Here is a 17,539-nt window from a genome sequence, read left to right as displayed (position 1 = left end):
GAGCGCACGAAGGAGAGTTATTGATCACTTATCTATCCACAACCAATTAATTAAACTGAAGAACCGTAGAATAATTGATTAACTTCACCCATTGGTGAGTACTGATTCTTTTCTTGACCCTGTTTAAATATCTAGAAAACAGTCAATTAAGACTGTATCGATCAATTACCATTGTGCGTTATATGTTAATAATGGTTAATCCAAAATTAAACAATGATTATTCATATTATTATTTAGGTAACTGTATCCTAGAGCTAGAAAATGATATTTCAAGTTCATAAATGTATGTAAGTAACAGTTTAAATGCATTTTTCCAGTATTTATAAATCATAAGAATGGTAACCACGGCAACAGGCGCCCCGTCACTGCTCGCGTTTAAGTGTCTCGCATTTGTCACAGAGAACGGTGTGACGTCACGAGCAGCCACTAATACTAATACCAGTGTCTTCATGTTAATATTAGTGAGATTACAACTGGTAGTTTTAATGCTAGTGTTCATGTGAGTATTAATGACAGTGGCACTACTGATTGTTTTAGTTTTAATGTTCATATTAATATTAATTATAATTATAGAGTTAATGTTAGAGTATTAACACTAGTAGTAATGTTAGTTTTAGTAATAGCATTACTGTTATTATTAGTAGTTTGTGTCAGTGTTAGTGATAGTCTTACTGTTGTAATATTAGTAGTTTTTCTATTTGTGTTAGTCATCTTGAATCTGTAGATAAGTGTGTTTGTGGTATCTGTGTGTGTGAATGCATGCCTGTGAATGTGTTTGTATGGTGTGTGTCTGTGAATGTGTGGTGTCTGTCAGTATGTAGTTTTATATTTGTAAGTGTATGTGTGGGTATGTCTGTCAGTGTGTGTAGTGTCTATGTGTCTATGTGAGTATTAATGATGATAGCATTACTGATAGTTTTAGTATTAATGCTAGTATTCGTGTTAATATTAGTGAGAGTATATCTGGTAGTTTTACTAATAATACAACTATACATCTGAGAATTTGTGATGATAGATACTTTTAATTTTAGTTTTAATGCTAGTATTCATGTTAGTATTCGTGATAATTATGCTGTTAGTTTCAGAGTATTAACACTCATCATCATGTTCGTTTTCATGACATTATTACTGTTATTATAAGTATTATTGGTCTAGTAGTAGTTTTTGTCAGTGTTAGTGTTAGTAACAATGATAGTGTAAGTTTTGGTGTTATTGCGTTACTGTGTTAGTGTTGCTGTTGTAATATTAGCACTATTGCATTAGTGTTAGTTATAGTGTATCTGTACCTAAGAGTGTATGCGGTGTCTATGTGTGTATATAGTGTTTATTTGTGTATCTGTGAGTGTATGAGTGTCTGATTGTGTGTATAATGTGTGTTGTGTCTGTAAATGTGTGTGAGTGTGTAGGTGTACAGATGCAACCATTCAAAGTGCGCGGTACAGACACGTACCGCAGGTAATTGGCTACGGCTTCGCGCATCGTGACGCGTGATGACGCAAAATACCGCGGTACGTGATTGGTTGACCGACAGGGGCACTCGTGGTCCGTTGGTCGGTCATGGAAAGATTTACAGTAAATGTCTTTACTGTGCCCGTTTTAGCATTTAATATTCATTTGGAATTTTACCACTAAAGGGAAATCTTAGTACCTGAGCATAAAAAGAATAGGAGCATACTGTAACGCTTGTGAAGGCCATAAACGATATTAATTTTGAAACATAAACAGTATATGGCTGGTCTCGGTACTTTAAAGAAAAAATACACACCAGTATTCCATTTCTCCCTAAACATTTTAAGCATCGAAGTCTTTAACTAACGTGATACCGGAGTCAACAAGCATACTTTTAGAATTTTATTAAAAGGGAATATAATATGGAAACGCGTATCTAAAGAAATTAATAACGATATAATTATATTCATGTACCGCAGCACAAGAATAGTACACGCTGTACATTGTCTGTTGACAGTGTTTCTGTAGGGCTTTTTCAACACTCCTTATATGAGCTTGCCAGTGGTGCTGTGGGTTAGCTTCCTGACTCACATATCACATGTTGGGTGTTTGAATCCAGCTGGATCCATGACTTTTTTTTTTTAAACAAACATTTCTTTGAAAAAACTTTTCCCTGGGTCAGAGATTAAATAAAACCTCACTCGCACCAAACAAATTTATATTTCTGAATATCACAACATGATCGAATTTAAGTCATTTTAACAATGAATAGTCACCTATGCGTTACAATATAAACATTTATATTGATTTAAATCGCAAACGCGTGTTTAAATATATGCGTTTTTTGATTCAGAATCAGACAAATGCAACATAAATTGATATCTTTGTCTTCTAAGTATCTTAATAAACTTTCAGCATTGCTTTCTCCCCGTTTAGATTTATTTTTCTTGGGATCAAACGTGGAAAGATTAGATTGTAATCGTTTTTATTTTTTAAATACATTTTAGAAAAGTGTAATCTATACTAAAAAGCTGTACACTACCTGCTATAAAGATACATATTGTAATACTTTCGGGTTCGGATAGGTCGGATACAAGAACTCAGACTTGCGGAGTTAAAGCAAGTTAAAGCTTTGATTTTATATATCACCTTTAAAAGTGGTATCTCAAAGCAATACAGTAGATGTAAAAACAGTTAAAAGGACCACAGATTACAAAGTAAATACCCAACACTGATTGTACCCATCTGTCAAGCACCTTGAATTGAATTGAATTGAGAGGGGGAGGGCGAGCGAGAGAGCACAGCCAGGACAGGCAAATAAGATACACTCCACAGACATTCACAACAGCGACATATCATAAAACTTTTGCACATATTGTTAAATTATTACTTGTTTTTCAGGAAGTTAAAAAAACACTTGAATTACTTATCCAGTCTCTCGAAATAAAATTATTTTTCAAGCAATGCAACTAACTTCAGGCAACGTGTTTTTTTTTAATCCAACATTGACAGCCACATTTTAAATCTTGTCAGTCAGCTCTCTTTTCTCTATTTGAATTGTTGCGATTCAAACAACTTGGGATAACAAGTGGTCTCAAAGTCACCGAGCTCACAGTGCTTCAACAACAGATGACAATTTCCTTAGTCCTTCCTTAGTCTTCCTGAAAGTGTCAGATTATGAGTGAATAAAAGCATTTTATTAAAAACACATTTGCGTTTGTTTGTTTGAGAGCTATATTATATACATATATACATATATGTATTTTTTTATATGTAAGATATAATGATGTGTTCCTGCTTACACATCGCATGACTTTAAAAGCTAGAAAAACAGGTTTCGATTCACATTATCTGGCAAGCCTTGTTTTGTCAAGGGACAGCACATACTTTGAAAAGACCGCAAATGTATTAGCAAGGTGTGATTTGTTTTTTTTTGACAGAGGACAAAACTCTCTCACTTGCCCACCTCCTCTCTCAATTCAATTCTATTCAAGGTGCTTTATTAGCATGACCGATGGGTACAATCAGTGTTGCCAAAGCAAATGAAAGTAATTATATTTACATTAAACAAAACAAAAAATAAAAGTAAAATAAAATCTACAGACATATTACAGACATTTACAACAAAGACATATTATAAAATATTGACATATTCTGTAGTCTTACTCTCTCTCTCTTTTCTCTCTCTCTTGGGCATGCGGGCGGTGTGTTGGCTTGCGTTGTTGGCGGGCAGGGGCGCGGGAGAGCCGGGCTAGCAGGTGGTGACGGAGAAGAAAAATAAAGGCTTTCACTTCCTTTAACTCCGCAAGTCTGAGATCTTGTGTCCGTCCTATCCAAACCTGAAAGTATTACAATATGTATCTTTATAGCAGGTGGTGTACAGCTTTTTAGTATAGATTACACTTTTCTAAAACGTATTTAAAAAATAAAAAAAACGATTACAATCTAATCTTTCCATGTTTGATCCCAAAATCCCAAGAAAAATAAATCTGAACGGGGAGAAAGCTATGCTGAAAGTTTATTAAGATACTTAGAAGACAAAGATACTGTATCAATTTATGTTGCATTTGTCTGATTTGTCTGATTACAAAAAACAAATATAATTAAACACGCGTTTGCGATTTAAATCAAAACTCGATTTAAATCAATATAAATGTTTATATTGTAATGCATACTGTACAGCCTCCACTGCACTGGTTAGATGCGACACCGAAGATATGATTAATAACCTTTTAAATCTGAAGGGAGATCTAAAAGGATCCCCCTCCACACACACACAATAGAAGCAGGAAGCAATCTTGCTTTCATAAAATATACCAACTTTTTAATGACTGATGATTAACATGCTGTAATACACAGTTTAAATTTAAAAGCTCAAATGCTGTACATGAGAGGTTAAGCTTTATTGGCTCCTCCTGGCAGTTTTACAAGGTGATTCCGGATACTTTCCGGCATGACGTCAAATGACGCGATATACCGCGTGATACTGTGTTTTCATGCGACTCGCCCACCGTGGTGTACCGCGAAATACCACACGCGTTTTGAATGGCTGCATCTGTATGTCCAAAATTCAGCAGCCAGAATCCTGACCAGGTCTAGTGCAAGTGTTCATATTACTCCTATCCTGGAGTCCTTGCACTGGCTTCTGGTCAAATTCCATGTAGACTTTAAAATCCTCATGCTCACCTATAAGGCTCTACATGGCTTGGCACCTCAATACCTGTCTGAACTATTATCGCCCTACTCTCCACCTCACAACCTTCGCTCTGCTAATTCTGCCCTCCTTACTGTCCCCCAAGCCCCTCTACACTCTTTGGGTGACAGGGCCTTCTTCTGTTCTGCCCCCAAGCTCTGGAACTCTCTGCCCAAGGATATCAGAGAGTCACCTTCTCTAAACTCCTTCAGATCCAGACTCCAAACCCTCTTCTTCAGAAAAGCCTTTACTTAACTGGTTCCATTCTTCACCCTTCTGCTGTTAGTACCACCTTCCATGGTCTCCTCTATTGTTATTGTTGTAATTGTAAATCTTATTTATTGTTGTATTCTTCTTATTTATTGTTATTGTCATCCTGTAAAGCACTTTGAGAAGCCACCTTTAAAGGCGTTATATAAAATAAAGTTTATTATTATTATACTCTGTAGTAAAGAAATCGCATAAGCAGCAGACTGCAGGCATTTTTCGTTTATGTTGGATTGCTTGTGTGCAGAGAACTTCAGCGTGTCCTAGGTCAGTTCCACAGACACACTGCTATGTACAAGTAATTTTATTATTACTTTGGGTTTTGAAAAACCACGTACACCAGGAGCTACTGAAACTGGTAATGCTCATATAATGTGCAATGCATTAACAACGTTTAGGGGGGAGAAATATGGCTTGCTATGAATCCTAACACTTTACAGGAGGTATTTTATTCATTATCGGCTCAGATATAGCTGTCAATAAATATATCATGCATTTCAACTCCATCAATATCAGCAGTGTTATCGCTAAATGTAGTTCTTACATCCCCATTACAGTATTAAACAAAATGTTGTAAGTATCAACTGCATAGTGCTGATAAAATATATCTTCGATGGAAGTTATAGTGTAGAGATGCAAGGAGTCACAGAGCAGTGAGTTGTACTATAGTTCAGACTTGAAATAGTGTATTCTACATGCAAGTTTACAATGCAACTGTATTGTTTTTACTCAGTTCAACTTTAAGCAAAATGATACTGCACGTGAATTCTCTCTAGGTTTCTTAAGAAATAGTATTACAGTATAATTATCCTGTAAAATAGTAAATATTTAGTCTAAATTTATTCTTACGTTGTGTTAGACCATGACAAAAGTCTTATTTCATGGTTTTGGTTCTTCTTTGTGTAGACTTTACCTAGTTTGATAAAGGGTTTAAGTTGCTGTATGCCTTCCTATGAATCCTGGGAGCTTCACTTTCATGTTCTTCTTTATAAACTCACCTGTCTCTTATCTTTACGATATAAAGTTTGTTCCAGCTATAGTAAATATACCTCTAATTTTTAGTTGTTGTATAATTTAAATTCCAAAGGTCAGAAAAAGTAAAAATCAGAAAAGTTTTATTTTTTTACTATCCCATGCATTGTATGCATATTATTGTGTTTTTGCAGTTCTTTCAACATAATAAGTAGTTTTTAACTTTACATGATCATGTACTCAGAAATATTATATATATTGTATTCTAATAGTTCATTAACCAATGATTTTCTCATTTTTTCTTTTAAGTGATACTTTTACTTTTCCTTAATTTTGTATTCTAGATATATGCAATTACATTCCCCCAACTACCAATATAATAGTATTTTCTTAGGGTTATCATAAAGCTGCTCTTATTATCATTTGTAATAGCGTTTCAACTATTTACACTAATTCCTTCCTCTCAGTGAGAATATTATGATAAAAGTGGTTGGCTTTTATTATTTTTATATATACAGATACATGCATTTAAAATGTACAGTACAACCCCGTACTGCGTGAAAGTATCTACAGATCACAGCGTTGTACCGCAGTAAGTGATTGGCTAGCCAAAATGACCAACAGGCAGCACTCGTGATGCATTGGTTGTTAGTGAAATGATTCTGTGAAACCAGTATTCCACTTTCTTCACAAAAATTTTAAGCATCAAAATCTTTCATTCCGTTACATACTGTGGTTATTTTGGAGAAGTTTTTACGTATTTCTGACTGTATTAAGTTTATATACTTCATAAGTTTTTTAACCTTTTCTATGAATAATTGCTCTCGTTATCACAGTTAAAAACCACATACTTTTTATAATTTGATTAATAGGGAATATAATCTGGAATCATGTATCTAAATAAATTAATAATGATATAATTATATTCATATAGCTCAAATTATTACAGTAGTAGACTTTCTTTGTAAAGATCTTCATCAATTTGACTCATTCATCCCCTTGGAAACCCCTCGTTCAGTTATAGCTTAAACTATCAAGCGGTGTGGTGGTATAATGGCTTAGGCATCTAACTTGCACGCTGGAAGTTGGGGGATTGAACCCAGCTCTTGCCATGAGTTTTCTTTTAACAAATAAAAATTTCTTTGAAAAACTACAAAAGTAAATATATTATTGACACTATATTGAATTTGTTGGTATTTCTAAATATCAAAACACATTCAAAGTTAACTGAGTTAAGTGATTAACCTTTTCTACGAAAACTTACACTCATTATCGCAAAAAAAAATAAAAGATGGAATCGCTTATCTAAAGAAATTTATAATGATATTAATTTACTGTAATCAACATTCTTTGTAAACATGGTTTATTTTTAATTTGACTCAATCGCGCATGATTACTTTCAAAACATTTTAAAACTGTTTGTCTCAGCTGTGTTTTCGAGCAGCCCTTGACAATCCAAGTTCAATACCTGCTTACGGGACAAGTTTTTCTTCTAACAAATACTTAAAAAATAAAATAGTAAGTATTATGTACACTATATTAACATATATATATATATTCATCATAACATATTCAATGTTAATTTATATTAATAATGAAATAAAAACGTGAATTATCAAACGGGAATACTGTCAACTGTTCAACCGATTTGATTCAAAACACTTTATTCAGTTGGGCAGTTTAACAGACGCCTCAAGCCTTAAAACGAAGTTGTATGTATTGTAATTAGAATCGAGAATAACAAATTAAAAATACCACTGAAACTAAAATAATGTGTCTGGTCATTATTAACAGTATTAATTTAATAATAATAATATTTTCAAGCTTCTTGTATCTTTTTCAGAGTCATTTTTTTCTTCGGTTTTCATAAGCTTCGCTTACTAAAATACCTGTTTAGGAGACACAATGTTTCAGATGTCGATGATTTTGTGAACAAATGACAGAGCCTGCAACCTACAGTTTTAAAGATCGTGATTTGAAAAACATTTCACAGATTTAATTTAAACAATATCTAGTACCTGGTTGCAGTTTTAGAAATCCTAGTTTGAATAAAGCGGATCCCAGGTGCAAGTGATAACGCAAGAAGACATTATGGTAAATTTTTTATGAAGCATGAAGCATGCTGAAGTCTCTCAAAACCGTAAAAATGTAACATTGTAATATTGTGTGGCACGATGGGCAACCGATTCTTTTAATTTGAAAGAAAATCAAAAATAGGAAACAATAAAGTGTGTGTCTCAAATAGGCATTGCATGGTTTTAAAACCCATAAAAATGGGTTTAGTTAAAAATACGAAAAAAAAACAATTTCCTTTTGTGTGATCAGCTTAGAATCTTTGTGCAAGCTGTACATTTTTTAAACTTTTTAATTAAACATTTTAAAGACTTTAATATTGTAAACGCAACACAAATTTCTCACAGATACAGAACAATCACAATCTCCTGTTTTCCCGTGGTGTGAAATGAATTAGCAGGAGATTGAGAAAACGGTGCACCCACTGAGCTCAGTCAGAGAAAAGGAGGGCGCCGTAAGGACACCATTCTGCAGCGCAGTGTTTATGGCTCTGAGTGCGCCTGCCTTTAAAACTTAATAATAGAGTGTAAATAATTTATTTTAACTTGAAATATTTTATTATTAAATATAGCTTTCTCACCAGTTTGTTTTATTTTTGAAATGATCGTTAAACAAAACAGGGGCTTATTGTACTTTCTAATGACATTGCACATGGAAAGATTATACATTTTAATCATTTTTAATTAAAAAATACATTTTTGAAACATTTCATCTACACAAATATCACATACTATTTTATTTCTGATTGTTATGACAACAGATTACAATCTAATCTTTCCACGTGTGATGCCATTAGGAAGTACAATAGGCTCTTGCTTTGTTTAACGATGGTATGAAAAATAAATCTAAATGGTGAGAAAGCTATGCTTAAAGTTAATTCAGGAACTTAGAAGACAAAGATAATGATTTACATTGTTTAATTTTAAAAACTAAATAATAAATGCAGACGCGATTGGTGCCATTTGCACTGCGAAAGCTCAGGCTGTGCTGCTTCTCCCCCGTCTTTGATGGGGCGCAGTATTTTCACAGCCTCTGACTGGGAAAAAAAGACCAGCTGATGTGTCCTACATAACAGGAAGAGAAGAGAATGTGATTTTTTTTCTGTATGAAACGTGTGTTACGTTTATGAAATTTGAGTATTTTAAACATTTAATTAAAAAGTAAAAATCTTACAGCTAACACAAAGGTTCAAAGCTGATCACGAAGATGAAAAATCACCCATTTTTTGCGCATAAAAAGTGGTTTTTAACTAAACCAGTTTTTTACAGATTTTAAAGTCATGCGATGTTAGGCAGGGACACGTCATTGTATCTTATTTTTAATTTAATTTTTAAAAAATTAAATCGTTTGGCCATCTGGTTGATAGGCTGTTCTCCAATTACTGGCAATTGTAAAACAAAATAACCATTCCACCCTCCCTTGATTAACTTAAAGATTTCCATTAAGAAATGCTTAAAAACAAAACCATTACGTATAATAATTAATCCAAATTCACACGCAGGAGCCAATTTTGCCAGACACAACATCCCAGAGCAAATCAGGCACTTGGGCTGAGATCTCATTTAGCACAGCCAGCTGGTTTCCTGTTGAATGACGTGACAGACTGGGTTCAATCCCAGGTGGTTTACTATATAGTACAGTTAATTTTTGGTTTTAATTCCAAGTTAAATTGTTGGCTGATGACATTTGGATGAAGACAAAATATAGATTTTCTCAATTCGAGTGTAAACCTGAAAAAGACATATCATGTTCACAATAAGCTATAGTGGACTATAATAGTAGTAGCAGACTATAATAATAAAGGACTATCTTTATGCATTCGGCTCTGATCGCGCCTAGGTGCGCCTAGGTACATTACTGTCATGATCGCAAACCCCTCTTCTGAAGGGCGCTCCAGCCCTTATTCCCCACACCTGTCCCTTGTTCCAGCCCCTTTTCAGTTCCCCCTTATAAGCCAGACGCAGACGCCAATCTGGGCTCTGCATTGGTTTCTGTATCATGCGAGCCCGGGTCCTGGATGTGTCTGGCTCCGTCATGGTTTTAAGTTTCTGTTCCTGTTCCCCTTGCCGGTCCCGACCCGGTTCTGGTTTTTAATCTCCTGTCTTGGATGGATCTCCTGGCCATGGACTTTTGCCTTGTTTTTGGACTTCTCTTTGGACTCGTCCCCGGATTGTTTGCCTCGCTACACCTTCCCCGACCACCAGCACTCCATGGACACGCCCCCCTGTTTTTATTCCCGTATCCTGCATGACTTTTTCCCTGTGTTTCCTCACTCAACCCCGGATTGTGTCGTCCGCATAGGGTCCAGAAAGAAAGCTTTCGTGACAATTACAGTGCTCATTACCACTACAATGACAATAGAAGTTTTTTTTTAAAGAAACAAATATCAAAATGTTTCCAAAACGTCCACTTGTGATACTTTAGCTGCTTAGTTACACGATCCCATATTAATATAACTATCAAGTGATGTTAAATCACTACAACATTTGTTTTTTTACAATAACAGCCAGTGGTGTTCTTACTACGTATTCTTAGAAAAGGATAAAACGTTATATCTTTTTATGAATTACATAATATAAGCTTAATAATGTTAGAACAAGCATGTTAAAACCAGAACCCATGTTAGTTACCAAGTTAAAGACTTTGATGTATAAAATATTTATGCATAATTAAAATATTTATGATGAAGGTGGAAGGTTGTGTACTTTTGTCCACAAGAGCAATCTTTCTTTTATAAAATATACCTACTTTTTAATGTTTAATGATTGACATTCTGTAATGCAGAGTTTCAAATTATTAAAAATCTAAAGAGTATGCAACTTAAATTCTTAATTGTAAAAAGACTGTCCCTCAGCAGTGACTGGGATTCGAAACCAGGCGTTTTCTGGTGACAGCTCAAATGCTGTACATGAGAGGTTAAGCTTTATTAGCTCCACCTGGTGATTTTACAAGGTGCTTCCAGATACTATTATCATATAGTATTTCAATTCAAATGTGGTATGATTCGCCATGCCCACCGTGTTTTACCGCCACGTACTCTGCACATTTTGAATGGCTGGATCTGTAGGTGCCATTGCTCCAGGTGAAGCGTGAACACACAACATCACCATGACTCTGCTGTGCACACTGACTGATTGTGCCACTGGGGCTTCGCAAGTCGTAAGTCAGTCCAAAGACTTTGAACAAACAAATGGTGAAACAGGGTTTCGTCTGTGGATCCATCTCCACATGGGGGAAGGGGACAGTGAAACAGTAAGGAAAATACAAGAGAGGAAACTGAAAGAATTGTAATCACTGCAAAATAGGAAGAGGTGGTTGGACATGTTAAACAGTTTGGCGGTTAATTTGTGACATTTTTGGTGACAATCAGCACACGGATTTCTCTTCATGTTCCTTAAGATGTGCAGTATATATTTTCATTGTAGATTGGTTACTTCAAAAGTCCAGTAAAGTGACAGTGGAGAGCTATCCGATACACATCTTAAAGAAGACTCCCTGTAAGTTGATTAAACGTTTCATTTTCAAGTCAAATCCTTTACATGAAATAGACACCAACAATAGAAGGGGATGAGAAATGTCTTTTATCAAAATAAACCTGCTATTCACAGACCTTGGCCACAACATCTCCCAGGTACTTCTGCAGGATAAGGTCAAGCTCGGCTGCAGCCTGGCGGAAGCACTTGTCCACCTCAGATAAGTCACACCTGGCCATTGTATTTTCGAAGTAGGATTTCAGCGCCTCTTTCACCTCCTCATAGCTGTCCTGCTTCATGATTCCTGTGCCCTGGGAGAACATGAAAGGTGAATATTCATCATCATCCCTCAACGATTCTCCAAATTGTCTGACTGCAGACACCACCATGAGGAGGAGCTGGAGTGACATAACATCATCAGTAGGCAGTGAGTCAAGAGAGGGGGAGTCATCCCACTGTTATCCTTATCCATGATCAAGAGTCTCACCCCCTGCTTTACGCTGTCCCTAGTGGTGATCTGTAGACAGTGTGTCTTCCACCTCACCCACCTCCTGAGGCAATAATCTTGAATAAACAGAGGGCTGGAGGCCCAGCACGGCTCCTGTCTTTCTCCCCTTGGGGACGGGAGATTTTCTCAGAACCATGTTGAGGTGAAATGGGAGTGGGATGACGCAGGTGTCTTGGAGAGGTGAGTCCCAGCCCCAGCCCCTGCATACCTCAGTGTGATTGAAGCAAGGGGGAGGGGTTTAAGGGACTTACCAATCCTGCGTATGCACCCTCCGATTCAAAGTCAGGCAGGACTTCATTGTACAGCACCAGGCAGTCCATCTGGATAGATGATATCATGTTCTGAGCCCAGGTCCACACCCGTATCTCCTCCTCCTGGAGCAGCCCCTCCAGCTCGACCTGCAGGCCCTCCCTGAGCTGCCACAGGGCCGCTGGGGTCAGGCCCGGGTGAGCGGGTGTATCTGGAGGTGGGTGAGGGGGTGTGTGAGGGGGCGAGCAATGGGGTATGTGGGCTGCCAAGGAGGAGGTCCATGCCCTGTCCTTCTGCAGATCCCTCTCCGGGCCCTTAGGGTAGTTCCACAGCTGGGTCTCGGTCTCCTGCCTGTGATTGGCTGGCTGGCCTGAGGGGACAGGGGCACAGAGAGGGCATGAGGAGGACAGAGAGAAAACTGAGAGGGTCTTCTCCAGGAGGACCAAGCCCTGCCCCTGGTCTCCCAGCAATCACAGTCACCATCATTGCAGCTGAAACCAAACTTTCGATAGACGTCACAGACATATCAGGCTCACAGACTTGCAGCTCTCGGCTGCCCGGGGTGAGACGCAGGGGGAGTCTGCTCCCTCTTCCTCTGACAGTCCTATCAGATTACAGCGGCAGACCTGATCCAACCCCACCTTCCCTTTCACACACAGCCACACACAGGCATGACTGTGTCACCATCATCACCACCTCCACCATCACAATCTCCACTATTTTCCATTACCATCATCATCACTTCCACCATCACAACCCCTACGATCTTCATCATCATCATCATCACCTCCACCATCACAATCTCCACTATCTTCGTCACCATCATCTTCATCACATTTCTAATAAATTATCTCCACCATCTTCATCACCATATCCTTCTTCATCATGACAATCATCATGTCCACCATCATCATCATCATCAACACCTTTCCATCAACATCATCATCATAACCACCTTCATTATCTACACTACCATCTGCATCACCATCATCATCCTGAGCAGAACACATTGGTTGTCTTACACTGGAAGAGTCTTTGCTCAGAGCCTCAGTATCGGTTGCCCCTCTCCGGCCTTTCAGGGTCACGTCCACCTCTGTCGAGACCTGTCGGCAAATTGACTGCTTTAGTCTCACCAGTAGAAGCCGACCAAGTTTGTGTCTCAGTACAGGTTTATTCTTAGTCTGACAGTATTAATACAGTATTCTTTACATAGAGGAGGGTGGGGGTGTGGAACAAGCTGTCTAGCCATGTTGTTGAAGCCAATAGGGTGGCTTATCTTAAGAGAGAGCTGGATGAGACCCTACAGTCAGGACAGGAGGCACTACTGTACGTAGAGGGTGGTGGGTGTGTGGAACAAGCTATCCAACCATGTTGTTGAAGCCAATACTCACGTTCCTGTGGGATCTGCCCCAGGTCTCATTGTGACACCCTTCTCTCTGCTCGGCCATTCCTCTCTCGACTTGAGCGAGTTTCTCCAGGTGGTGCTGGGGAGGAGAAAACAGAGTTACAAGCCAGTCACACAAACACACATCATCATCATGGGCCAAGATGACCCTACATGACAGTGGCCTGTCGTCCTCGATCCAGAAGCAATGTCCAGCCCTCAGCTATCCAGCTTCATGATCCCCAACATCCCTGTCAAGACCTGTTGAGGGGCCAGTTCTGCTAGACCAGGGGTCTCAAGCCCAATCACAATCCCTGGAAAGCCAGGTGCATCTCCAGGTTTTCTTTCCAAACGGGGCTAGCCAATTAAACAATTAATCTAATTATTTTCATAAGAAGATGTGGAAATATTGTGTTTAATAATATATTTTGATGTCTCTCACTATTGAAGACTCAAAATATTCAAGGCACAGTTGGATATTGAAGGTCTGGATACAGGTACAGTATTAGAAATTTTTTTGTTTAATTATAAAATTAGATCAACTTTGTAACCAAGACCTCTGGGCAGGAAACCAGATGATGCACCAGACCCTCTAGGAATGGAGTTTGAGACATGCTCACCCTCTCTCACACACAACCTCACACACACTCACCCTCTCACTACTACTACTACTACTACTAATAATAATAATAATAATAATAATGATAATGCAGACTTGCTTTTCTTGGGGTCTTGGGTCTGGCTCCTGTGTTGGCTGAGTCTCCTATTACCTCCTTCCTGATCTGGGGATGTCAGACATAGTTCTGTTACAGACACGGGCTGGACTAGACTCACAAGCACACACACCCACAGACACACACTCCCACACACTTACACACACGCAGATGCACACACTGTCAGGTAGAGTCTTTCTCCTCCTCAAGAGAAGACAACAGAGCCCTGCTACTGCGATGAGCTTTAATTTCAGGAGGAGGAAAAAGAGGAAGAATCACAATATGAAGAAGACCAGCAGTGGAATAACAGCTCTCTGGGTCTGGGGCCTGACTCTCAAACTTGTCTCCAGTCTCTGGTGGGTTTGGACATCTTCTCTGTTCACCTCTGTTGACATCTGTGGACAGGACAGTTCAGTTAGACAAACAAGTTCGACCAGACTTCACTCTCATAGTCAATCAATCAATCAATCATTTTTTTTCTTATATTTTGCCTTTTAATCCAGAACATCAAAGCACTTTACAAAACATACCTGGAAAATAGAGTATAAATGTGTAATACTGTAGTTCCTGGAGTAAGTGCTTGGATAATCCAACTACCACTGTTGTTACTTCTGCTGCTACTACTATGACCATGACTACAAATTCTAATACTAATTCTGATATTAATACTACTACTGCTGTCATTACTAGTAATAGTGATAAAAACAGAGCACTCACAGCTCTCTGGACGTGGGTCTGGAATCTAGAAAGTGGTTCCATTCTCAGGCGACTCTGGACCTCACCTGTTGATGGGTCACTTCTGTCAAACACACGAGTGGAGCCCAAGCCCACCTACACACACACTCACACACACTGACAGATATACACCCACACAATAACACACATTATCACACACTGACAGACACCCACCCACACATATTCACACACAGACACTCACACACACTCACAGACACACATTCTTACACTGACAGACACACACACATACACTACACACACTTACAGACACACATTCACAGACACACATAGACTACAAATACTTATAGACACACACCAACACACACACACAGACAAATACACACACACACATAACTACAAATACAGTATAACTAACACTAACACAAATGCCACTAACAGTAACACAGTAACACTATCTCTAAGAATTACACTATCATTATCACTGACACAAACTACTACTACACTACTAATGCTAATAATAACAGTAATGCTATCACTAAAACTAACATGACTACTAGTGTAAATACTCTAACAGTAACTCTATAATTATAACTAATATTAACATGAATACTGGCATCAAAACTATCAGAAGCACAATCACCATTAATACTGACATGAACACTAGCATTAATATTAAAGCTACCGATTGTACTCTCACTAATATTAAATATGAATACACTCGCATTAGTATTAGTCCGTGACGTCAAACCACTCTTTGTGATGAAGGCGAGACACCTAGCTGGGCACAGTGACGTGGCACGTGTCGCCGTGGTTACCATACTTATAATTTGTAAACAGTGGAAAAATGCATTTAAACTGTTACCTACACAAATTTATCAACTTGGAATATAATTTTCAAGATGTAGAATACAATTTCTAAACAATCATTTGAATAATCATTCTTTAATTTGGGATTGAACATTATGAACACTAAACGCACAATGGTATTTGATTGATACAGGCTGTATTGACTGTTTTCTAGATATTTAAAGAATTTAAAGAAAGAAAAGAATCAGTACTCACCAATCGGTGAAGTTAATCGATGATTCTAAGGTTTTTTAGTTGAATTAATTGGTTGTCGATAGATAAGTGATCAATATCTCTCCTCCGAGCGCTCAGCGCGCCTCCCTCAGTCTCGCTCTCTGATCCCGGCGCTCTGGCTGGTGTCTGTGACGTCACAGCGCTCTTTCTGACAGCAGAGCGCGTCTCCGCTGGAGGAGACTCCTGTCCGGAGCCCGGGGGGCTTTTCTTACAGATATACTGTAACATCTCCAAAAGAAAAAACGCCAGGCTGTGAAGAGAAGTGATTTACTGTATAACAGTTGGAGAAGGAGAGCGACAAACCGAGGAATTAAATTCATTTAACATAAAAAAATATATAGTTTACTTTACAGACTAATACGTTGTATAGAGTAGTCCCGTAGAGCAGACGAGAAATAGCACAAGTACCTGTAATCAGCGCTTTTAAGCGTTTTACACGAATCTCCACAGAATATAATCCTAGAAGATCAGATCCTGGAAGTTCAAGAGCATCTCCTGGTTTTATTTCCATTCGAGCTCTCAGCTCCTCAGGCGGTTTGATGATTGAATTAACTATATAACTGTTATCAGACTCTGTTTAACTGTGTATTTATAAGACTCTCCCTGAGAGACGTGTGGGAGACGCTGTATCCCAGGGCTGGTGTGGAATCACACACAGACAGGTCTTCTGTGTGATCTGAGTCCCACTGCTCAGAGCTACAGACTGGTCAACTAGTCACTATTGTAGACTTGACCATCAGTCTGCTGCTGCTGAGAATCATAATACACTTATAACAGTGGCAATACTGCTGTTCATTAAATCAGTAAAAATAATAGTAAAAGATAATCACATATTGCTCAATTGTCAGTCAAACACTTCTGACAGAGGATTGGAGGCTGACTTACAGTAAAGACAGTGAATCAGGACAGTAATACTGGAGGTCCTGGAAAGGGTTAATGGGAGCTTCTTGCTTCTGACCTGGAACAGAGCCCACAGCTGCCAGATCAGTGACCCCTGAACCCAGTTCACAGAGAGGAGAACCAGGAGCTCTTCTCTGTCTCTAAGAGGGCTGGGAGGAAGGAGAAAAGGGGGAGATGTGACCTGAGTCCAGGCTGTTCTGTCTGATATTGTTCATGTAGCAGCACTGATCTGGATTGTCAGGACAGAAAAGTATGAAGATGAGCTTCTGTCTGTTCAGGAGGTAGGAGTTTGGGTAAAGTACTGAGGGACCCAGAGCTCTGTGTGTGAGTCTGAGCTGTGAATCTGACTGTGAAGAGTTTTTTTTTATTCTGCTTCTGAGAATTTTTTTTCTTTTGCCAAGTGATGTTACATCCCCTTCAGATACTCTGCACAGATTGTCAGAGTGAGAGAAGAGGAGAAAGAGAGATGGACAGATAAGAGCACACACTGCGAGAGAGACAGGAAGGTGGAGAGAGGGAGAAGGAGCAGAAAGACAGTGCAGGTGTTCAACCACACTGTGAGCACAGGAGACAGGAGGCTTT

The 17,539-nt window shown here is 38.5% G+C and overlaps 2 protein-coding genes across 2 annotated transcripts in view; one reads left to right on the top strand and one right to left on the bottom strand.

Annotated features, from left to right (window-relative positions):
* LOC148825844 (scavenger receptor cysteine-rich type 1 protein M130-like) overlaps window positions 1-17,539 on the top strand; it is a 115,124-nt gene that overhangs the window by 71,889 nt on the left and 25,696 nt on the right.
* On the bottom strand, window positions 11,553-15,040 carry LOC148825845 (uncharacterized). Its single transcript, XM_088926285.1, has 6 exons — window positions 14,999-15,040; window positions 14,590-14,676; window positions 14,288-14,350; window positions 13,572-13,668; window positions 12,187-12,554; window positions 11,553-11,738 (listed from the first exon to the last, which is right to left on the bottom strand). Exons 1-6 carry the CDS (start codon window positions 15,038-15,040, stop codon window positions 11,553-11,555), a joined length of 843 nt encoding a protein of 280 aa, XP_088782411.1.

The sequence above is a fragment of the Atractosteus spatula genome, chromosome 10, assembly GCF_055471065.1.
Source record: "Atractosteus spatula isolate fAtrSpa1 chromosome 10, fAtrSpa1.hap1, whole genome shotgun sequence".
In the NCBI taxonomy this organism is placed as follows: Eukaryota; Metazoa; Chordata; class Actinopteri; order Semionotiformes; family Lepisosteidae; genus Atractosteus; species Atractosteus spatula.
The sequence above is the reverse complement of the archived record's forward strand: the minus strand, read 5'-3'. Positions and strand labels throughout refer to the sequence as shown.

Coding starts and splice junctions, on each gene's coding strand:
- LOC148825845 (XM_088926285.1), bottom strand. CDS start 15,040: ATGGAACCACTTTCTAGATTCCAGACCCACGTCCAGAGAGCT. Junction 14,351..14,589: donor GGCCCCAGACCCAGAGAGCT/GTTATTCCACTG, acceptor TGACATCCCCAG/ATCAGGAAGGAGGTAATAGG. Junction 12,555..13,571: donor CAGATCCCACAGGAACGTGA/GTATTGGCTTCA, acceptor CTGTCCCCTCAG/GCCAGCCAGCCAATCACAGG.